We start from the raw sequence: 24,400 nt of genomic DNA, 5'->3' as shown, positions 1-24,400 counted from the left end.
TGTTTTCGGCTTCGCCAAGCAATGAAGCCATGGATGATCATTTAATGTAGTGAATGCCGTTTACATTATAAGAGGGCAGATCTACATGCTCTGCCACGTGAGAACTCACTTATTTTATTATTTATCAGGGCCCGAGCACGAATCGTAGGGACCGAAACGGCTCCAGGCACGCATTTGTGCGAGGAAGCCTATTGTTATCCATCAAATTATTATAACAAAATTAATTATTGATGAATTTCAGACAGCTTTACCCCATACTTATATTTTAAAAAATCCATTACAATAACTTGACTGTTTTATGGAGTGGAGATGTGATCAAAAATCCCTCTATCGTTTCCACAATGTAAGTACTTTATATACTTTGGCTGTCACTTGGATTTCTTTAAGAGGTTAAGGTTTGCTGCTCAACATCACTGGTTGTCCACACATTTTTTTTTTAACTGTATATATATATATAATTGAAATGGACTGTTTGAACATCTTAACATCTTTATTAGGCAAATAACATCATAAATAAAAAAAGTGCATAGAAAAATTAAACAGGTTTAGAAATATGTATACAAATATTTACAAACTCAGGGTTTATTTGTACATAGTAACAAAGACATCAATTTTAAAGATCACACATCTTCTCAGTTTTATGTCTTTTACACTTATTTTAAAATAACCCTACAATATATATATAGATATATATATATATTTATTTATATATGTTTGTATATATAACATACAGCTTTCTTAACAGACTCTGGGAGAGATGGTCGTGATAACTTAAGGTTTTGACTAGTGCTTTGCATCCTTCACTTCAGACGCACACACACGCACACACATACAGAGTTGCACACATTCTGTAGGACATAAAAACCAATCTATGCTTAAATTATCATCCTCTCTTTTTGCATCAGTATTCCCAAACATCTGTCTCAACAGCTGAGGTAGAATCCTTGCAAGGAGTTGGGAGTGACTGCTGCCTTTGTTGTCAGCAAGGTGATCGACATGTTAATCTGAGCTCCATCCCAGTGATTGGACATGCAAGAAGGAAACGGGATAAAGACAATAACAAAACAGTATGGAAATGTGCTCCAATATGAGGGGTGGGGAAAAAACATAACGATTATGGGCTTACGAAGGCCAACAGTGCTCAATTTACTCCTGTGACTGATTCTAACAAAAAATGTCAAATAAAACCAAAAATTAAAAAAATAAAAATGATTCATTAAAAATACCTGCTTTAGAACAATTTGTCGTAAAGGCTTAAATGTGAGACACAACTGCCCAAAAGAAAAATTCAAGTAAATTAGTGAAAGAAAGGACATCATTTGTAAACAATAAAATAAACGATACAAAAGGGGAAGATCTCCTAATACACTAGACCGCCACCATTTATACAAAGCACAACCTTTAACCATTAAAAATATAAATCAGAACATGAATAAATATACAATTTTAACAGTGTGTGATTTTACTGAATATCAACCAATAACAAAGATAAGCATCGTTTTAAAGGTGCCGTGTGTACTTTCTCAGCTTTCTTTTGTTTTGTTTTTTGCAACAAAGTCTGCTCACCCTGTTCTCAACAAACCTTACGCAGGAGCTGAATCCACACTCAGTGGTGATGCTTTACACCAGCGCCCTCCCTTATTATGAAATAAACTCTAGCTAGATTCAGATGACGGAGAATTTCTGTGTGTTTATGATTATTTCGCAGCTGTAGGCCAGCAAGTTCACCTCAACTCTTCAGTTTTGGTTTGGGTAGTGTTTGCTACATACACTGTACATCAACACAAAAAAGTTTCCTGCTTCCATCGTTAAAAAAATATGACACCTCTGAGCGAATCCACAATAATCTATACTGGAAGTCCACAGTAGACGAGTGAAACAGAGCACACACTATAGTGCGAGGATGGTAAGAGTATGGTTGTGCATACATTTCCAGAGACATGATCTCAGCAGGGTGGATAAACAGCTTAAGAAATCCTGATTCACAGGACATACAGTCTAACTCATTACGTCAAAGACCTTTCAAAGCTTAGCACCATGGTTGTTTGTTGTTCACGACAAAAATCAGTCAAAAAAAAAAAGAAGAAGAGAGAAATATTATTAACAACATGGGAAGTATTAAATGTTAGATAAAATACACAAGTAAAGGTGAAGGGTGAATGTATGGCTTGAGAAATGCACAAGTGGGGCTATAATTGTTCCCATCACTGGAGGATGGAGCAACCATAATAACAAAGTGTAAAATGGACAGACACTCCTCCCCCGCGAAATGAGTAAAACATATAGAATCCTCAGATGCTAACTATATGTTTTCAGCAATGATTCAAACAGATAAGGCTTGACGTGTATCAAAGAAATTCCGGTGGTGTTGTCCATATAGATTGAGGAGCCGCCCACATTTTCTTTTAAATATCTGGTGTAAATGTCCTGTTGTTCTTCCTTCACAGTATTTACTGCCGCTGCTGTGACACAAGAACACAGTAAAATCCGAAGAACCTTTGCATAACTTTTATGCAAAGGTTCTCCTCTTTTTGTCCAATCCATAAAATGGCCACACTTTACTTCTAAGGAGCCCAACATTATTGTCTGGTCTCACAGTGGCTAATTCACATGTCCACTCCCAGCCCCAGTCGAGTGCCGTCTTACTTGCAGACAGGATCCACCTCTTCCTTTCACCCAGGGAATCTCTCAGTTCAGGTAACGCCGACATCGGCGGGCCCCACAGTTGCAGTTGAGTTTGTTGCTGGCGTCTTCGATGGGGAACTTGTAATCATAGGTGAGCTCTTCCCCCCTGTAGATCTTTCTAAGAGCAAAGATGACAATATGCTTCCGGCCTTCCACGTTGATCACTCGTGAGTAGCAGTTAGGTTCACAGGAGTGGTTGATGAATCTCGCTGCGTTGCCATGCATGGTTGCATCCACCACATCAAAGTCATCGATGCGGAACATGTAACAGCCAATACCCTGCAAAGGCAAAAAAGAAAAATGAGACCCACCAATGCATCCTCTACATTTTCTCAACCATAATCATCAGTTACTGTAGCTACTTGACCTATATTAGAATGAGACCGATAGAATAAAGAGGAAATCAGACCAACCTTGCCATCGTAGTACTTCTCTCTTTTGTCAGTGAGCACTGCGCGGATGACGATGCCTGCATATTCAATAACCATCTCCCCTGCTTCGATGTTCCTCTTGCAGAAAAGACCACGGCCATGGATGGCAGATCTAAGACAAGACACGTGGCTATCAGACAACTGTGTGATGGAGCCCACAGAATTTGCCAAAGTTTCACAGGATATACAGTACATGTACAGAAAAAGCTAGTTGAAAATGTAAAGCTCCAGTGCATAACTTTGGGTGATTTTTGTTGATGATGTTCTATTGATTCTACTTCATTTTGGTCTTCATGAACAAACAATGTAATATTACTTCTATGGTCCAACCCAAACTGCTCAACAACCAAGTATTTTGAGCAGTAGAATTTACTTTCTATGTGCACTTCGTGTTTTCAGTCGTCCCGCAGTGGAAAACGACTGTGTTTAGATCTAATGTCGCTGGGTGACATTAGATCTAAACACAGCTATACTGAGGAACAGTGTCATGTGGAGCTGAAAGGCTTACTTGTGTGAACTCATTTGATGTTTCAATGTAACATTCATTTGTATTTAAATGTATGCACTAGTTTTAAATTTGTCAAATGCTTTGGTTTATAAAACAAAAAAACTGACTATACTATTTGAAAAATAATTCTAATCAGTATTGCAACATTTTTTTTTCCAACCTGGTTGCTTTTTGTATTTTTGTGCTTGAAAAAATGACATATGGCCCTAATTCCTTTGGCACCAATAAATTCCTTGGTTGGAATTTTTTATTTTTCCAAATAAAATGCACAAATTATTGAAGAATATATTGAACTATAATTGCTGTGCAAGTGTAGTTCTTACCTGTAGACACCTACAGCTTCCTTGGAAGTTCTTTCTAGATGTCTGAAGCGCATGGCCATAGGCAACTCCAAGCTCGTAGCTCGTCTAAAAGAAAGAGCAGAAATATCCTCATCAAAATTCAAATTCTTTTCAAATTTCTTAGTGTGATGGGCCTTAATATTTGACGGAGGTGCACAGCATTTTCTTTTAACATTTCAAATGGATACCACTTCAGGTGCCAACGCGTAACAAAAACTATATCAATTCAAAATTAAATATGGAATCAGACCTTGTCGACTTCAAAAGAACCTCATCCTCCTCATCATCATAAGGCCCAATGTCAGGAAGCTGCCTATGCTGAGAAGCCAGGAAGTTGAATATATCAAATGTGGACTTCCTGTTAAGAGGAGACAGAAACGTCAAGTCATTTGAGAAAGAAAAACAAACACAAAAAACTAAAATAACTGTTAAAATCACTGTATAATGTGTGTCAGAGAATCACAATTTCTTGATCAGGATCCTAATGGACTTTATGACTCAAAGCATACCTCGCATAGAGCTCAGAGCGAGCACAGCCAGTGGAATTGACTGGAAGATCGTCCTCTTGGCTGAACTGCTTAAAGAAACGGAAGGCGTGGCGCTGACAATGGTGAGCTCCTTGAAGTTGCTCCAGCAAGAACACCACTGCATCATGAACCAGACCAAACATCCGTGCACCCGTGATCCTCTGAAACGTGAGCGGCCTCAGCCTTGCAATTGCACGTGCCTCCTGAACCCCGTCTATCACCGCTTTCCAGGCCACTGAAAGGAGAATTGAAGATAAATGAAGATAAAATAAACATAAGTAACTACAGAAAGAGCATAACAAGCAAGTCTTGCTATTGCTTTGGTTTTTACTTTGGGACCTTTAGGGAAATATTTGTCTTACCCTCGATACTGTCCCCCTCAACACTGAAGCCATCGTCACTGGTTATTTCGAATCGTAAATGTGACTGTTCTCTGTTAACTGGACATTCTTCAGCCTCAGACGGTGATGGTTCCTCATCTGAGGTAGCACCTAACAAAACACAATTTATACATTCAGTTAGTGACTATTGACTTTGACCTCGTCATGGTGGAGAGGAGGTCACATGGCTCAGCTTCTACCTGTTGTGGCCACGTTTTCTGTTAATTTCAAGCGCACAGTAGCACATCAAGTCTGATCCGTTGTCATGGCAGACACTGCTAAACTCACATTCAGACAAATCTTTCACACAAAGCTTACCAGAATATTTCTTCCAGTCAGTCAGATGGCTGTGTCCAACTGGTTCCCAAGCATGTTGCTTTCCTTGGTCACCCCGAGACATGTAATCCCAAGGCTCAGACCTGAGAAAGGTATTTCAATAACAGATTTTAATAATGAGCAAATAACGTTTTTGTTTTAGAATAAAAATCATGCATACAGATTTGTTTCTCATGACGTATAATGGGAAACTTAAATTGTTAACAAAATGTACCAATTTACATTGCTGAAACAATGAAGAAGCACAGGTACAAAACAGATGCTATTCATTTTTATTGTATGTGTGTGAGTAAGAGTAGGCTCAATTTGGAAGCTTAACTGAAATCAATGGAAATTAAAAGAAAAAACAAACTTTCATGCCTATTTAAAATAAATAAAGCTCACCCTGTGCTATCAGAATCACTTATAGGCTCCTCCTTCAGCTCATCCAGGTTTAGTACTCCTTTCACTGTCGGTGTCTTGATCCGAACACCTGAAGCCCTGCTAGTGAGACTTGGAAAAGTGGTTTTCTGCCGCTCTTCATCCTCACTGATGGGCTCTGGTTGCTGGAAATCAACTTTAGATTTCTTTGTGACAATACGATCAGAGAGCGAGGACACTCTTTTCATACGGACGTGTGTGCGGGGGCGAGGTGCAGGAGGTGGTGGTGGTGGTGGTGGTGATGATAGAGGGCAAGGAGACTCTGGAGCCTCTGGTTCAATCAAAAGGCCAGGTGGCAGAACCAGTGAGGAAGGGCTTAGTGTGCGAAGCCCACTCCACTTGGGAGTGTAGTTACTCGCCATTGCTTGGTTAATAATTGCCTGGGCACTCTCAGCAGGAGTCATGGAAGGTTTATCAGATGACTGAGCAGGCTGTCCTGCAGCCTTTGATGACTTGGTTTTTTTCGATGCACCGGACTCCTTTTTCTTCTTTGTTTTTTTCGGTTCTGGGACAGTCTCATCTTTCAATGCTTTTGCATTCTTCTTCGGCTTCTTTACGTTAACAGACGCCACAGCGCCATTGCTGTTGTGAGTAAGCAGCTGCGTGATTGCAGTTGAATTCTGAACTGCAGGTGTAACCGACGGAGGTACTGCTGATGCTATGTTGACCCTAGGGGGTGGAGCAGTCATAGTACCAGCTGCTGCTAGCGTGGCTGACAGTGCATTGCTTTGCAAAAGACTTGCAATCTGAGTGACACAGTTATAGGAAGGGGAGTTCGGAGTGGGCAGCTGGAAAGCATTGCTTTCAGGATTCTTAACAAAGATCTGCCCGAGGCGGTTCACCAGCAGGACGTGCGGTGTTGGATCCACATTCGGACCTCCAACCTCTTTCACAGTAAGAATGGCATGACCAGGTAAAGCCTGGGGTGCCACCAACTGCTGAGGTTCTACAGCCGGTCTGGAAGTAGAGAAGTTGATGGAGATTGTGTGACCAGATGCAGCATCCTTCTGCATGGATGTGGAGCTGTAACCATTTAAGAGCACAGGGGTTGAGGTGGTTTGGACTGCTGCTGGAGCAGTGGAACACTGTGTTAGCAGCCCGGACAGAGATGGTACTGATGTGGTCGATGAGACAATAGTGACTGTTGCAGAACCCAGTGCTTGTGTTTGTGTGGAGTAGATGGGTACAGAGACAGTACCACATGTTCCTGCTGGGGTGGCTGACAAAATTGGATCATTTTGAGGGGCAATGTTTAGCAGTGTTTGTGTCACGTCTACAACAGGGGTCAGAGTTGTGAGTTTATTGGACAGAGATGAAATGGTTGTCGACTCTTGTGAACATGTCAGTGGCTGAAGTGTTATACTTGTTAGAGGAGATGGACTGAAACCAGGTAAGCAGGAATACATCTGCAAGGAGTCCCCAAGGCCTTGGGCGGGGGTTTGTGCATCTGTAGACATTAAAGGGGGCTGGAGAAGATCCAGAAAGACACCTTGACTACTATCAACATCTGCTAGTGACGGATCTGCTGTATTCGTTGTTAAATGGTTCATTAGCACATTTGACCCATTTGCTGAGGATAAAAATCGGCTGCTCTCAGGCTCCGAGTTCGGGGGCTTACAAGGTTCAGGCTGTTGTGTCTCAAGTGGCTTGCCATCTAGCAATGGAACCAACCCTAAACTGGAACCCTGGAATAACCCTTTTGAATATGTGATTTCAGGCACCTTTTTGAGTAAATCAGCATCATGAGCTGTAGTAGGAAGCATGGTCTGCGGATTTATACAGGGAGTGTCAGAGCTTGGCTCTTTTAATGGAGTGCATGCAGAGATTTGTGGAGAACTTGACTGACTAGCATCATATGATACAGGAGGATCTTGATTTGAGCCAACAGCCAGATCTTTGCTGGCAATTGATGAAGAATCTGTGTGCTCAATGGATGGTGCTTCAGGGACCAGGCTCTGGACAGCTGCTGTGCAGTTTGGAGTTTCCAATCCAGTGTCACTTTTAATAAGCTTTCTGCCTTGAATCCGAACTTGTGTAGGGCCATCAACTTTCTGCGCATCGTTGCCTGTCACTACGCTTGCATCACTCTCTGTGCCGTCATCTACACCATCAAGCTGAGCCATAGTTTGAGAGGAAGGGGAGGGGGGAGACTTGGTAAGGTCTTTTGATCCAGGGCGACTGACTATTGTCCGAGAGAAGTCAAAATAGTGCTCCATATCATCATCAGAGGAGGAGGTGTTTTCTAAATCATCCCTTGCTGAGGCCGCAGACCGTGGCAGGCTGGCAACAAGGGTCTTTTTCTTCTTCTTCTGTACATCTTGGGCTCCTTCCCAGAATTCCTCCTGATCATCACCTTCCACTACTATCTGCCCCCCACAGTTCATTGCTACACCTTCATTGAGGAGTGTTTCTTCAATCTCCAGTTCTGTCCTCATCTCTTGGCCCATGTTCATGTTAGGATCCTTGTGAAATGAACTGTAGGAAAATTCCTCTTCATCCTTGTGTTGATCCAAGTCTCCTTGTGGTGAAGTACCATTTGCTGGTGACACATCTTCAGGCTCTGGTGAAGCTAAGAAGTTGTGCGGCACCTCAACTGAGTCCGACTGGCTGAGATCGAATGATAATCGAGTTCTGGGTAAATGTATTGATGAGGAAAAAGATAGACTTGGAGAAGGAAAGTTTCCCGTGCTGTCCTGCCAGGGAGACTGAGGAAAGAAAGTTGAGGTACAGTGGGTCATCGAATTTCCAGGGCATCGGACAGAGGAAGCACTTCGACCTCCAACTGGGCGGGAGGAAGGAGAACTTATCAAGTTGTCAGTAGCAAGTGGAAACAGTGGGGAAGTGGGAAGAGAGGATTTTCCGGTACGAAGGGTGACTGGTCCAGCCAGAGGGCCCAGAGGAGGGGGAGACATGTGACTGCGGGGGCCTGTTGTGTGTGAATGTGGGCTGTGGTGACGAGCCCTTCGAGTCTCCCCCAGATCACTTATGGTTAATATGTGGTGTGGTTTTGACTGGGCTAGTCCTGAGAAGAAAGCAGAAATAAAAAACAGCTTTAGACTTTCATGCTTTTGAGTGAAATGACTGACGTGCCTTTAAATAGAATATTGCTCTAAAACGCAAATTGATTTATATTTCACCTGGAGATGGCAGAGGTCGGGACAGTCCACCAGCTGGTCTCCTGGTTTGGGGAATCTTTGGCCTTGCACTGTGCTCTGACTTGGTCAGTGGTCCCTGGACAAAGCTGTCATCTACTGATGGTTGCGATTTCTTCGGATTAGCCTTTTGGACTTCAGATTCTGAAGATTTATCAGAAACATCCCCAAAAATTAGCTTTATCTATAAAATTACATTAAATCACAGGTGTATTTTGTTGAAAAAATTTTGTTCAGTATGAAAGCAGACCAGGCAGTGGACACGGGCTGTGAGCAATGGTGCGATTGTCTCCTTGGTTCGGCATCTCCTCAACAGGCTTCTCAGGTACAATGGGTCGGACCTCTCGGATTGTGCATGTATACTTGCACCGGCGCAATGGATTAACTGTACTCCAGTACCAGCGCGAACACCTTAGGAAAGAATTACAAATATTTAAAAGTGTTTTTGTTTAATGTTTCACATAATACACAATGACATGTGAAATTATAAAATACCTAGAAACTTACTTAAACCCAACAGGACACAGTTTTCCTTTGTTAGCTGAAAGTTCTGTCAGCACACCTAGTTTGTCTATTTGTAAGGAACCTGTGTAGTGACAATGTGGAAGTTTAATATTTATGGTTGGTAAATGCCAAAAGCAACAAACGAAAAGAAAGTAACTTACCAATCATGACGTTGATCACTTCTGGTTCCAGTCCTGTCAGAAACTTTCTGCGGAGGCTGATTCCTTCAAAATCCACATACACCCTGCGGTTCACCTCAAATTCTTGACCAGTTACCATCTGCTCAATAAACAACAAGAATTGATGAAACTGTTAAGAATTCAATTCAAAAGATGACATTATAAAAACAATTAGAAAAAATTACCTTTCCAGTGATGAGATGTCTGTGTTTGTGGCAATAGACCTTTTTATCATCCTGGAAAACACAGTGACGGGACCGGGCACACATGAAGTGATAGTTGCTTTGACAAGATGTCAGGCAGCAGCCAACTGTGGCACCCGTCTGGTTGCAGCGTTCACATCGCTATAAAAAAGGTTACACATTCAGTTTTATTTTTTACAGACTGCTCTACTTTAGAAGCTCTTAACTTAGATGTTGCATTAATATTGTCAGTGAAAAAACTACATCAAATATAAAGACAAACTATGAACCAACCATCAAGCGCCCCCTTGTGACAGCACTGTGTACATGTAACAGAGAGCCATTGTCCTCTTCAAACACCTCAGCTGACCAGAGACAGCAATTAACATGTGCCCACTCATTCTGGCCCAAGAACAGCAACCTGCCCGCTTCCTGTGGAACAAAAAAGGAAACATTAAGCCCAATGTGCTATGATGCAAAGATCTATGTATAGTATTTACTAGCAATTAACCAGTTTGCATTGTACTATGATCCATTATTCATTTTACTTACACTGGATTTGAGGTCTCCATACTTTTGGCACAAAGAGCACTGTCTCTCATCATCTTTAGACCATCCTGTATCTAGATCAGCTTTTGAGAGTCGACCCCTTTTCCCTAATAAATGAGCAAAAATAAACATTGAAGCCCCAAGACACGGTATAAGGATATAAAAATATCCACTTCCACTATAACTGACAGCATTACCTTTGAATTTGAGTCTGACGGCCCTGCTGGTTTTAAAGTGGTTCCGGCTTATTGGCTCCCCAGACATTGGAGAAACAGCTTCTTCTTCCTTTACATCCAGGCTTTCTTCATTGTCCTCCTGCAGAATGTGGAGTGGAGCCCTTGACAAAAGCTCCTCCCTCTCCTGCCACTGAGCATAAACATGCTCTGTTGTCGGAGGATGGATAGCCTGGGACAGCATCCCGCTTTAACCAGAATGATAATGAGTTTAAAAGCTTATAAACATTTATTTTTATGTGATAGCAAAATATAGTGCGTATAACTTCCACAAGATGGTATGTGGTTTAGTAAGTGATGATGTCAGACTATATTTTTTACTTTTCTATGCTTAAAATGCCATTAGCAGGATTGCTAAAAAAAAACTACAGAAGTATATTCAATTACATTTTGTGGATGCTTTATAATGTAATTTATAGTGTATGTTCTAGATGTTTCTTGAAGGTGCTGTGTATGCAAAGAATAATTTACAAATGAATGCTAACCTGTATACAAAACAAAAGAAAACCATTACTCACATAGGCAAGTCTTTGGTACAAGGGTTCCACACTTTTGGGTCTTGGCTGTTGAACCAATTAAAAACTTCCTCGAGGAGCTAAAATGAAGAATCACATGTGTCAATTATGCCTGAAATTTTTTTTCTTTCAAACTCCCATTAGCAAAGGAGAAAAGGTGGGTTGTAAGTACTTCACAGAATGTAAAAAAAAAAAAAAAATAAGATTTATGATTAAGAGCAGCCACATCCTCAAAAGTTTATCGCCATACGCCACCTTTAGGTAGTAAGAGCGTGCCAGAGCAGTGGGTCTCTGCTCTTCTGGAAGGTCCTCTTCTTGCTCAAGCCTCTTTCGTACTACTTGAACAACATCTTCATGGAACGTTTTCTGAAAACCAATTAAGTATCCATTAGATTCATATCTTACACCCTGTTCAGACCTGGCATTAACATCATGGGCGACCTGATCAAAGGTGTCCTGCCTCCAGTATGATTGTTAACATCTGGCATTAAAAGGTCCTTAATGTATCTCCTGTGACAACTTGTGATTGGATCTCACTTATCGGTGCTGTATGCTACTACACACAAATGTCATGTCTATTTGTGGGGAAAAAACTGACACCGACAGTAGAGATGAGTCCACCGTCAATATGTTTCGTGTGAGAGAAGCTGAGTGAATCAAAGCACGGTGCACACATGCCATTGCATGAAATGTGTTTTTGAGAATATAAATTATATTTAAGTGTGTGATATGTGATTTTATCATGTCCATAAAGGCTCATACAAAGTTAAAACTCACAGTTATATCCAACCAAAAATGGTGGTATGCATGTGTTCAGTAACTGCACGACGTGATGTACTCACCAGACAAGTGTAAAGGCCCTTATCAAATTTCTTGCCAACAGCTCGGAGGTCACAAGCTGGATGTCCTTCTAGTCCACTGTCTGGATCAACCGACTTTTCACACTGCAGCAGAGATTTAAGCACATTTAACAACCGTTTATTTTGTGTACAAGTAAAACACATTTTAACACTCCAACATAAACTGCCCAACATTTCACATGGTACCTTTGAAATGAAGTCTCTAACCTGTGAGCATGTAACAAGGTGCTGGGTGAGGGTGGAGGAAAGCAAGCAAGCTAGCACCTTCTCCACCCCGGCCCTGAGCTCAATGTAGAGCAGTTCTCTCCAGGCACTGGGCTGAGTGACACTGCACGGCCTACAGGAATACACCACACTCTCTGGAAGGCTGGACAGGATCTCATAAAGTTCATCTGAAATTATTTTACAAGAGAAAAAAAAAGAAAGAAATGCATTTTGTCATTATTATGTCCTAAATATTTTGTTTAAAGTTAAACAATTGAACTTAATAAGTATGTAATATTGATGCAGTGAATGAATTTATGCATTCCAGTATGGTAGTATTTTTCTCATTAAAAAGGATGGAGAATAAAAACCTTACCTGTTAGATCCTCACACTTGGCATGTACCCAGTGATTACAGGTACCACACTGCATCATCTGACTGTCGTAGTCATTGTCCTCGTAGCACTTGAAGCAGATCGGACAGTAGTTACCTTATAAAAGAAGGATAGAGATGCATTAAAGAGGAGAATCAGGTCTCACAGCAAATGTACTATTAAGGTTAAATATTCACCCTGGTCATAGAGTTTTGAACAGTCTGGACAGATGCCTTTGTCGTGGTTCCAGTCAGTGTCCCAACTCCTTCCTGGTGTGACGCCACAACTTTTACACCTAATGCATGTCATACAAACCTAAACAAGAAACATCACATTAGACCAGGAATCAGTGTGTTTGTGCCTAAAACATAGATGGCTGTGTTTTCGTTGTAAAAAAAAAAGTGAACAAACCCAAGCTTTCCTCTTCTTGTTTTGTTTCGGATAGTTGGGTCCAAGACAGGAAGCATGATAACAGTTCTGGCAACGTTCACACTCCAATAAAGGCTGAAGTAGACATGAGGTATTTAAAAGTTTCATTACATTAATATTTACAAGTGAAATATTTCAAAATAAATCAAATGAAAGGTTACTACCTTTGAGTGCTTGTTTCTCCTGCCACACACGTGACAGAATTTGCAGCGGCGACAGCACCAGTTTTCTTTGTTCTCCTCTGAGGGGCGCTCTGCGGCATCAAGGCAAAACTGGTGGAAGGGCTCACAACATACTTGGCAAAACAGCATCTGTTAAGAAATTCAAATGAACAAAAGGTCCTGTAAGTTATACAATATATAACTACAATGAAATACAACGAAAAGTAATTATTTTCCCTGCATGATATCATGTACAATGAAGTTTAACAAAACCTGCTGTCCTTAGTAGTCTACAAATGTATGGTGGTTATGGCATAGTATGATAAACAATTACCTCATGTTGCCCTTTACTGGCACAAAGGAAGCAAACGTAAGGTGGAATGGGTGGTGCAGAAGTCAGTATACTTAAACCACCCATATTCCAGACATTCTCCAAAGCACAGTCCTCCTGAAAATGAGACATAAGCTTTGTTTACATAAGCACACATAATCGGAATAAAAGCCTGACTGGAATAATGTTATGTAAACATGCCAATCTGAAAACTCGAACGATATAGCAATTCAGAAACATATTTTAATCCAAAAGAATGGGCTGGTATATATGACAATTGTCATTCAGTTCAGTATGGACGAGCAGACATGTGCAGCGTTTGTCTACTACAGAAGTGGAATCGAAGCTGCTTCTTCTATTTCTGGAGAACACTGCGCATGTCAAAGAAGTCCATTTTGACTGAGATTTAATTGAAGTGGTAGGGTCAGCTGAGACACTGATTAACAGAAGTACAATGATTTTCATTTGTGTGACATTATTGCAATTTCTTCATTTCATTAAAAAGTTAAAAACCCTAAATCCTATACCACATGGTTGATCAGTTTCAAACAGGACTCCCCTTGCTGTCCTGACCACTGAACATACAGATGAGAATATTAAAAAACATGTTTACAATAACCATTTAAAATACACTGTGAAAACAAAGTGACCTACCTTGAAATCAACCCTGATTTTGAAGGAAGGTTTGGAAGATTCAACCTCTCTTTGTTCAAAGCCATGGGCCAAAGCTGCCAGCACACTGGGAGGAGTCTCTTCCAACGGACCCTGAGACGTCTGAACCTGAAAGACAACCATGGGTTACTTACAAAATGTGGGCAGTGAAGGATATTAAAATAGAAAAACATTTGGCTTGAATTATGGAAAAACTGGGAGGTGTTTTTAGCTCCATCCTGCCATAATCTGGTAATAAACAAGCAAAACTGCATTTAGCATGTGCTTGAGACAATTTTTTTATGAAATTACAGCAATAAGAGGAAACTATCAACACCCTTTGATAAATTGAAAGTCTTAAGCAGACACTTTTTAAGCATTAGAGCAACTGTCAAAAACGAATCCAATGATCAAACTCAGAATTACGCACCTTCTCAGGCTTTCGTCGCACAGGTTGTACACGGTGTGAACTGGACTTTCGATGCCTGACCTCATCATCTGAAATGTCCCCAAGGAATCCATCGAGTGACACAAAGTCTATCAAAGACAGGAGGGACAGGTTAAGTCTGGAACAAATGCAATGGAGCTGCACGATATCAAGAAAACATATATGATAACCAAGGTGAATGTTGCAATGATGGTATGGCTTGCAATAAACTGGCAAAACTAGTAAGAAGAATGCTCTACATGTATAACCCTTGCAATATATTTATTTTTGCAGTATAGGTAATGTACATTGATATTACAATGATACATTTTCGGCATACTGTTCAGTTGTAATATGTAACACTTTTGAGCAGATACTTATATGTTGTTAAGGGAAAAAACAGATCACATAGAAAGCTACCACCTGAGCTGGATTATGAGCTTTAATTTACCTTGACTGAAACGATGTCCAGTACCTCTTCTCCTGGCTGGTGACGCAGAACTTGACAGAGCTTTGTCATCTACATCCGAGTCGTAGTCCACAAGGTCAAAGTAGACACGGGGTTTCACAACACGCTTTGGCTGTTTCCTGACTGACGGACTGCTGCCGTCAGCCTGAAGACCAGAAGGTGAGTCTGCGGTGCACTCGTTTCCTTCTTCATTACTTGAATGACCTCCGCTAAAAGATGACCGCCGTCGCTTGGAGGAGCCTTAAGAAAGAAGAGATATGTAGCTGCGTGTTGGGATGTTTAATAGGAACATGAAGCTCCCATGATTAAGTTAATAACTACCTTTGGGTACTGTTCTTCCACTTAGTCTTCTGGCTTTCCTCTCTTCAATTTGATCACATCTCTTATAGCTTGTGAGGAAAAAATAGAAGAATTGTTCATTATTATTTCTGAATGCTGTTATATTCTGCAGCAAATACTTATGTTATAAAAGCCAACTTACACACAACACTGCCGTTTCGTATTGGGACCCCCAAACTTAGGTTTGTCAAGGCAGTTTATGCATTTGCCACAGTCGTCCTCGTGGTTACAGCCTTTGCATACTCCACACCTCCGAGAGCGGTACCCAAATGGCCCAAGTCCTTTCTTTTTCACAAAATTAGACGGTTTCTTGGCTTTGGTGACCTTTGGATCTGACAATCCAGGACTGTCTGATTCTGATGGAGACCCAACATCTGTAACAACAAACATACAATAAGAACAGCAAACCACCATCTGCCACATGTTGCTAAATTTTGTTTTCGGCAGGTTCATTTTTATTTTTGATAAAAAAATATATTCTTAATTTCAGATATTTAATGACATTATTCTGGTTTGCAACTCAAATTAAATGTGTCAGTTGTTTTAAAGAAATATTCATGCATAGATTTCAGAGGTTTCTAGGTTATTTTTTCAATTGAGTGAACTAAACTACATTTTCAGACAAAAGGGTGAGCATTAATAGGAGGGAGTGATTCATATACTGTATTACTCGCATGCACCAATGATATATTAGTCCAGTTGAACTCATCCCTCTACTTAAAGGAATCATGAAATTAGTCTGTTTTAAAAGTAATTCATATGAAACTTTCTAAATCCAACTAAACCAAAAGCCCATAAGGTTTTCTGTAAGTATTACAGAAGCTGAAACTATATCAACAACTACTACAGTTACAACCAATTTGTTATTATGCACAAAATTGTGGTTTGACATTTGGGGCAGGAGTGAGAGCTCCTGTCTCTTGCCTAATCTCTGTTCTCCCCAGGCACTGACGTGCCAGATGTGGTGACAGGAGAGCGGTGATGGGAGGTGCCAGGGGAGATAAAGCCGTCCTCCTGGAAGAGAATCGAGGGAGGGAAATTGTGGAGGCGCTAGTGTGTGTTGAGACAAACCAGTTGAATTCTGGCAGAGATCTGTGCAAATATTGTAAATAGTGTAAATAGAGTTGTAGTTCATTTTGGATGTTTTCTCACGGTAGGGGGGAATCGCCATTTTTGTTTGATCACCGTTTACTCGTGTTTACCTGTTAGGGAGGTAGAGATTAGTGTGTGTCTTTGTTTCCTGGTTGTCGGGACGGTGGGAGTTTTGTTTGTTATTTTGGCCTGTATTAACCCCATCGTTTGTAAATACACTATCATGAACCCAACCACGCTTCACTGTAAATTGTGTTACATTATTCACTTTTGTCACACAATTGCGTAACACTACTGATGCCATCGGTTCAAGTCAGAAGAAATTGAATTTCAGGACAGACAGTCCACATCAGTTTGTCAATCGGGTCACATCTACCTTTAGTGACAGCAGATGGGGAAATGCCACTTCTTTCATGCAGAGGCAATGCGCTCAATCTGGGAATGTCATCTGGTACCATTGCACGAGGCTGTCCCAGCACTACAGATGCTGCACGACACACGTGCTTGATTCGGGGACCTCCTGCTCTCCGAAACTCCTGGCATAATGGGGAGATGACCTGGGGCTAGGAAAAGAGACAAAACGAAAATCAATCAAAACAATTTATGTTGAAGCTACAGTGTGTAAATAGTTTTTATCTAATTTGTTAAAATCCTCCAGGTCCCAATCCTGACAATCATCAATACATACATAAGTATATAAAATAAAAAGGCCAATGTTTCTTACTTTCCAAATACAGTTATTTCATTTGCACAAATTGAATTTATTTGCTGGCATTACTGTCACAAGCTAACCCACCTGTGCAATCCTGTAAGATGATGTTTAGTGTTTTCTTGTAGGTGATTAAGGCATGATGTACATGTCAGTAACAACAATACTGCCCAACTTTATGGCTATCCAAATATAACATAAAGTGCTTCAGAAACAAATTACAGACTCAGGCTTTACAAGACCCAAGCTTATCGAGTCTGCAGTTGAGTTTTCATCAACCTTTAAGGACATTTTCAATGTGTGCATGAAAAAACCTGAATTTAAAGAAAATAATCTTGAAATCTTTCTTCCATAACAACTTGTGTATCGGTCACTAAGGCTCGCCACGCATAGGAGAGAAATGTGCATGTATGCTTACACCCTACTCCTGCTGTAGAAGTCATTAATTAATTAATTTATTTTTTTATTATTACATACAATACAACTGTAGACCATACAAAGAGTTTCCTTTTCCTCCTTTTCCTTTTCCTCCTACAATTACTGGTAAAAACCAAAGATGTGCACAAAATCTAAGATTGTGCTCACCATTGGGCCATCAATGTGAATACTTACTTGTCCCGGGGGTGGCTCTGTCTTGACGACAACGTCAGCTTCAGGTTGCACCCTCTGCTTCCTCTTCTGCCTCTTAGAAGTAACGTCACGAGCCCTGACACCAGTTGGGCCAGATAACAGCTGCAGAGTTGATTCACAATAACAAGGTATCAGCACAAGTTTAAGAACAACTAGAAAATCCCCTTGTATGATCCAGTTTCTTTCTTTTTATGAGATTTTCATTCTCTACAACAGGTAATGCTACACAACACATGCGCAACAACGAATAGTTAGCCTATGCTAACTAAAAATGTACTTGCATGCATCATAACCTTACCCCAGATGACTTCAGTTGTTTCTGTTGGTCAATTTTTATGAGCTGGACCTTTGCCTTCCTGAGGAGATTGAACATTCTCTTATTTGCTCCAGTAAGACGAGCTCTCTGTGAAGTCCCCTTCTCCACAGAACCTGAGATCTGTTCTGACTGCAGCACACCTGTAAATAAAAGGTAATGCCAGTGTAGCTACATTAGGGTGGTTCAGTCTACAAGGCTGCATAGGAAAATAAAGGTTTGCTTGGTCTGAAATCTTGGTAATGCTTGTAATCATTACTGCTTACCTGGGTGAAGTTGGGCACCATCTTTCCCCGATAAATCCTCCACTTTACTGTGCTGATATGCAAGGGCCTTGAAGTTCATAGTCCTTACACAGACTTTTCTTACAACTCCAGGAGAATTGAGGTCTTCAATCTTGAGCTTGGACTTCTGCTTTTCAGAGTTTGTATTCCGTTGTCTAAGGCTGATGCTCATGGCCTCATCGTCGAGTCCTTCAGCTAAATCAACGGGGAGCTGAGGAGGTTTACTATCAATATCCACTACCTCAGTTGTATTTTTGCTTTTTGGATATAAAGTGTGCACTTTTTTGAGCCTTTGAAATATCTTGAGGTGTGCCGTTTGTTTATTCAACCTGGGGGGACTTTTCTTTTTCAGTGGATCCAGGTCAATAGTTTGTTCTGTGGGCTTGTCTACTGGTTCAGATAAAAACAGATCCTCGCATTCCTCTTCTGGGGTTTTGTCCAATGTACACGCTTCCTTGCTTGACTCTTCTGGGACATGCCACTTGAAACTAGAGTTCTTTAGAACAGAGCCCCTCTTTTCACCTTTACCACTTTTCCTCTCAGAAAAAGGGCTTTCAGTTACATCAATGTCGTCATCTAGGTCCTGAGCTGAAAACAGATCAACATCCAGCTGAGCTTCACTTAATATGTCTTCATCATCCATTGGCAGGATGGGGGATATAGCTCTGCATGTCCCATCATCTCGCCTCTTTCCTGGACGTATTTGCAAACCCATTTGTGCACCCTTCTTTGGAGAGTTTCTTCGAGGCAATACAGACATTCCAGCATCATCCATGAACCTTTGCGGAGTCTTTATCACTCTTGATGATCTGGCACTCACAACAGGCATAATGAAGTGCTTGATGTTTTTTATAAACTTTGTTTTACCAGGCGGGGTTTCTACAACATCTGCCTGCCCCACATCAACTAATGTGTCTGTTTCTTCCTGCTTAAAACTATCTTTTTCAAGACCTATTTCTATTAGCTTAGAAATTATTTTAGACTGTGGCTCTGGCCCTTTGGACTCCAAAAACTGTGTCTTTTTGTATTTTTTATGTACTCCAATGAGCTTGGAGCTCAGGGGTGATGTGGTATCTTCCAGTGGGGTGGAAATGTCACTATCCCCCTCAAAAATGTTCTCACATTCAGATATTGAGAGTGGTGCAAACTTTCCATCTCTATTCCTGTACCTGTGTTTCTGACGCTGCCCAATCAAATTTTTGCGTCTCTTTTTTACTTTTTTGTGGGATTTTTTTTGTAAGCATGATGTTGTTGGGTGACTTGCTTGACTTTCTGACAACAAAGGTGGTTCACTATCTATTAGCTGCAAGCTTGTTTCCTCTTTTACCAGTGGCTGTATCTGCTCTTCTTCTGCTGACACAAGGTTTTGTATTTTCTCTGACTGGGTGCATTCTATTGTTTCTGGCTGCTTTACCTCTTCTTCTAAAGGTTGAGTATCTTCTTTTAGTAGAGACTCTGTATTAGTATCTTCAACTGTAGCCAACTCAGTGTTGATAGTGATTTCAGGGGAAACAACTGCCTTCTTCCTTTGAGCAGACCTCTTTTTTCCTAATTTATTATTTCTACATCTTCTAGGCTTGGAAGGCATAGGCAATGGTTTGGACTCTTTGATCTGTGTTTCTACTACTACATTTTCCACTTCCACCCTCGGTGGAGAGACTTCCACTGGTAGCTGGGATGGATGATCAGTGCTCTTTGGGGAATCCTTACCAGGAATTTCAGTGGCATCGAGAATTGTCACCTGTGTGGGCTCCTCAGACAATCTCTGACCACAGTTTTCAGGAAGAACATGGGAATTGCAATCATCAGTTGAAACCTGAGAAGAATCTTCAAGGTGCACCTGATGCTTATCTTTATCTTGTGGACATGTTCTAATTCTCCGTTTCTGAGTGGTCACTGGCTTTTGACTGACAGACTTAGTTTGTGGTGAGTCAATGCTTGATGTCCTCCTCCTTAGTCTCCTACTTGGTGTGGCCACAGCATCTTGACACAGTGATTTATCCTCATTGGTCTCACTAAAATCTTTGAAAATGTCCTCTGTCTTTTCAGATAAAGGACTAACTTGCTGAATTAAAAAGGATGGCTTTGAGCTTTTATGTTTACCAGGAGAGGACACCTTTTTGATCTGAAGAGGTGGGACAACTTTCTCGCTATCCGTTTTATTCAATTCTGCAGATGGATCTTCAGTTTTGTGTTCCTCTTCTACTTCTGCTTGTACAGTGGACTTTTCCTCAAATGATGTGTCAGGTTTTTCATGGGAACACTGACTGTCCATGCTTTTACTCTCTTGTGTGGCTAAGCTTTCCAATTTTGAAGCTTCGCCCACATCACTCAGAGTCCTGGTGACACTAGCATCACATAAAATGGACTGGTGCACTTCAGTCACAGTCTCCTCTGCAACTTTGTCACAGTTTTCAGCAACCTGTGTCTGACTCCCTCCCTTTACCAATGTTAACGTCCATATAAATTTTCTGCGCTTTTTCTTTCGAGCTCTATTCTTCCCACTGGTCTGCGCATCATATTTTGGGTTTCTGGTCCGTATTAGCTTTAAGCTTGGGACTTGCGTGTCCTCCTTTATCAGAGGCAAACTGTCAGTGAGCTGTGCCGTTAAATTGCTCTCTGTGGATGATGCACCATGGTTTTGTGGCACTGTAATGTCCTTATTTAGCCTCTTGCTTTGTCTTCGTCTGTTGCCTCTCAACAATGATTTCGACTCTACTGTACCAGGGGCTTCTGATTTTGACACCTGAACAACAGCACTTTTGCTCTGATTCTCTGGTCCTGCTGCACCATCAGAGTCACTTTTAGAGAGTGGGTTACTGACTCTACGGCTCCTACGAATCACTTGTTGATTAACTTCAGATGTTTGCTCCATCACATGCTCCCTACACTTTAATTTCTTTGAATTATTTTTTGGCCCAGTCCCACTCTCAATGGCAGTGTCAGTCCCATCAGCTGGTTTACTCTCTTGTGAGTTTTGGTCATCAATCACAACTTTGGCGCTTGTCTGGCTGACAGGCTCTGTTGTCTTTGAAGCAGATCTCCCACGCCGCCGTACAGGTGCTGTCTCCTCTCCCTTATCTTCTCTGCCATGTTTATCCTCATGTGATTCTGTTTTTAATTTGACGTGGGCACTTGAAATCTGGTTGCCCTGGATGTCCTTGGTTTTAGAATTATCCTGAACTTCCTCGATCAACAACTTATTCGCAGATTTTTTACTCGGTTCCTTTACAGTCCTCATTTTCTTTTTGGCCACCAACTTTATAGTAATCCTTGGTGCTGCTGATGAGGATCTGTTTTTAGTGGGTCGTCGATCCATATTGTTTTTTCCTTTTGATCCCTTCCTGCAACCCTTTGCAGGCTCTGCGTCGGGAGATAAGATGTGAACTTCCTCCATTGATTTTACATCTTTTACAGGATCAGGTGGGGTAATCGCTGCCTCCACTGCTGGCATTCTAGGCAGTAACTTCTCACTTTGTCGTTTAGATTTTGTGTTGCCAGCATCACCTAAAAAACAAAGACACTTTAAATATTACAAAATCCAAAGCACCTCCATTTGATTAAAAACTAAAGCTGTTGATAAATAACTAAGTATGACATAAGATGCAGTGAGGTGGTTGCCAACTGTATATTTACCTTTAGAAGGGTTTTGTCGAGACCATCCAGGCCGTTTGGGACCTTTTCTCTCAGCTTCAAATCCTCTGAAGTCATCCCCCTTGAAAATGAAATAAAGACTTTTAACACTTTAAGCAACCTGGCAATCACTCTGCTGTTTGCTGATAATCAAAAACAAGACAACAAACATGATAAATAAAAAGCATTCACGTTGACAATCAACATTTCCACAGCAAATACAACACTAACAAAGATAATTGAAATGGATGGATTCATGTCCTGCATAAAGATGACTTTTTGAATAAACCAAACAAAATTAATCTTTGCAAATTGGGCCATGGACTTGTGACATAATACTAAAAGAAAAAAAGACACTAAATTGTCACCAATAACATAAAAGGGCAATTATAACCCATGTTCTAAAGTCAAACCAACTACTTACATTCATCAAATCTTAGTCACAATACTAAGCACTGAAAGATAAATTTGTTGTTTGAGGTAAACGTAGTGGCATTAAACTGCAGGTGCATGTAATCCAGATTATTTATGACCTCGTGCAAAAACTTGACTCACTTGAGTAGATAGGCTGAGGTGTATCTGCGCTATAACCACACGCTCCAGGCTTTATAACACCAACTTTTTGAGCTGTGGCCTGGTACCCTTCCAAAAACTCCAATGGTGTGACCCGTTATTAGACGTCAACTACTACATGTGCATAAATAATACGATCTCTCAGCTGTAACTACGGCTGGTTTAGGATACATTTCTGCACCACCATTTAAACCTGTCGTGTATGGCAACACTGGCTAGCGGTTAGCTGACTGTAACTCATTTCTACCTACTGGAAATGTTCTTTCAAATAATTTATATTGTCTGACCCGAGTGATTGTATCTATGGCATGCTGGGTAGACATGTGGTGGTTTATTCGGCCTAATGTAAATTACACAAGCATACAACTTTGTCCGTACCTAGACAGCGTATTGGGTTGTTAGCATTTAGCCACTTTGCAGTAGGCGCTAGCCTTCCCGTTCTTTGTGTTCGCTACTATTAGCTAGCTGCTACTCTGGCCCGATACGGAGCGGGCCACAAATGAAACAACTACGTTCCATGTTTACAAATTGGCGCACTCACCAACTAGCTTTTAAACAAACACGTAATACTCACACTTAGAGATCATTTTATGTGTATCCTCAATATGCGCAATTAAGGGAACAGTACAGTACAGTACAGTAAGTGCTACGCTGCTTTGTTGGAGTGGCACTGTGTTGCGACTGCCCATTAAATGTCATGGAAAGCTGCTGTGGGCTAACAGCAGTTAGCATGTAAAGGTAGTTCAGGTTAATGTTAGCCTAGCCAAAGGATGTTGACATTTCTCCATGGCACTAATCAGTCATACTGCTGTGGACAAGCACTCGTTCTCACACATTCAACAATCACACAAAATATGAGAAAATGAAATAAAGATACTAACTCCTGGCTCGGTTTGGCACCTCACCTCTTCACTCCCACTAGAGCTGTATCCAGCTTGGCCAAGGACCTTATGGCTCGCCTCTATCCCGAGCAAGCGTAAGTGAGACTGGTCTTCGTTTAACGACAGAACCAGGTTTGTGGGCCTTGGCCCTCCGTTAGTCACATCATCAGCTTCTAAGCCTGATCGTCCGAGTTGCCAACGCTTCTCGGAACGCAAACGACTGCGTGACGACCAGGGCCGACCGGGGAAACGACCTCTGGCCGTAGCGGTTCCACCTTGGCCTCCTACGGCAGCCGCGGTTGCTGATCCGCATCCCGCTGCCGCCATCATTGCTTCGACAACAACACACACCGTCGGCTAGCAGCTCGGTGAGAGACAAGAGGGAAGGCGCGAGATGGGAGGGGGCCGCAATGCAGCATGGGAAAGTGAGTAATTTCGGCGAGGCCCCAACTTGAGAAGGAAGTGGGCGCCCCCTGGTGGTGAGATGACGAACTACCGCGCACCGTTCAAAATTATTTTCTGACTAGAGCAAATTTGTATATAATATAACGTATCTGACTGTTTTACTGTAATTTTGGTAACACCTTAGATGATTTTGAAGGGGTTAACCATCGACTTCCAAGATATATGATATACGAATTACTGCTTTTTCAGAAAGACCACCTATCAGTTTAAAATTAAATTATGATATATTATGAAACATTAAAAGGACTGATTAACCCGGAAGCCATTAAGATGGCAATGGAATGTTAATATTTTTATAGTGTGGATTTACAGTACTTGTGTTTAATTTTCAGTCCAAGAAGAGGGGAAATTTTAGTTTTAGAAAAATATTGTTCACTTCTCGAGATCGTCTTTCTTCATCGAGAATTAGATCCTGACAAAAATACAGTTCACTTTTAGAGTAGAACTGTTGTTGTGAATGTTGTTTTTAATGACATTTCATATTGATTATTAAGGGGTCTCTACTCTCTACTATTCTACTATCTACTATTTTATATAACGCAAAAGTATCTGTCAACATGAGATATTATGCAAAGCATTAACTGGAAGGGGGAGGGAGAAGAGAGGGGAAAGGCATGTAAAATACGCGAAAATA

The 24,400-nt window shown here is 41.1% G+C and overlaps 1 protein-coding gene across 2 annotated transcripts; it reads right to left on the bottom strand.

Annotated features, from left to right (window-relative positions):
* Positions 1-471: 471 nt before the first annotated feature.
* Positions 472-23,682, bottom strand: kmt2bb (lysine (K)-specific methyltransferase 2Bb). Of its 2 annotated transcripts, none has more exons than XM_044033921.1 (36): positions 23,302-23,682; positions 21,851-21,929; positions 18,197-21,721; positions 17,916-18,073; positions 17,600-17,719; positions 16,655-16,841; positions 15,329-15,560; positions 15,169-15,236; positions 14,830-15,087; positions 14,382-14,488; positions 13,955-14,080; positions 13,304-13,417; positions 12,973-13,119; positions 12,791-12,883; positions 12,577-12,694; positions 12,383-12,496; positions 12,010-12,194; positions 11,785-11,886; positions 11,198-11,308; positions 10,946-11,022; positions 10,392-10,615; positions 10,198-10,301; positions 9,940-10,077; positions 9,649-9,807; positions 9,446-9,563; positions 9,288-9,366; positions 9,031-9,191; positions 8,766-8,924; positions 5,593-8,650; positions 5,191-5,291; positions 4,855-4,983; positions 4,475-4,727; positions 4,216-4,323; positions 3,948-4,031; positions 3,099-3,228; positions 472-2,964 (listed from the first exon to the last, which is right to left on the bottom strand). In XM_044033921.1, exons 1-36 carry the CDS (start codon positions 23,629-23,631, stop codon positions 2,689-2,691), a joined length of 11,532 nt encoding a protein of 3,843 aa, XP_043889856.1. In that variant the 5' UTR covers positions 23,632-23,682; the 3' UTR covers positions 472-2,688. The 2 variants fall into 2 exon arrangements, with proteins under 2 accessions (XP_043889856.1, XP_043889857.1); XM_044033922.1 differs by having other exon boundaries at positions 23,326-23,682.
* Positions 23,683-24,400: the final 718 nt, after the last annotated feature.

The sequence above is a fragment of the Solea senegalensis genome, linkage group LG9, assembly GCF_019176455.1.
Source record: "Solea senegalensis isolate Sse05_10M linkage group LG9, IFAPA_SoseM_1, whole genome shotgun sequence".
Taxonomy (NCBI): Eukaryota; Metazoa; Chordata; class Actinopteri; order Pleuronectiformes; family Soleidae; genus Solea; species Solea senegalensis.
This window is presented reverse-complemented; position numbering and strand designations above follow the sequence as displayed.

What these genes read in the sequence shown, in the direction of transcription:
- kmt2bb (XM_044033921.1), bottom strand. Translation starts at nt 23,631, where the DNA reads ATGATGGCGGCAGCGGGATGCGGATCAGCAACCGCGGCTGCCGTAGGA. An exon ending in TCACAAGGGGGCGCTTGATG is followed by an intron (nt 9,808 to 9,939) that starts GTTGGTTCATAG and finishes CCTTTTTTATAG; the next exon opens with CGATGTGAACGCTGCAACCA. An exon ending in CAGCCCGTGTCCACTGCCTG is followed by an intron (nt 8,925 to 9,030) that starts GTCTGCTTTCAT and finishes ATAAATCTTCAG; the next exon opens with AATCTGAAGTCCAAAAGGCT.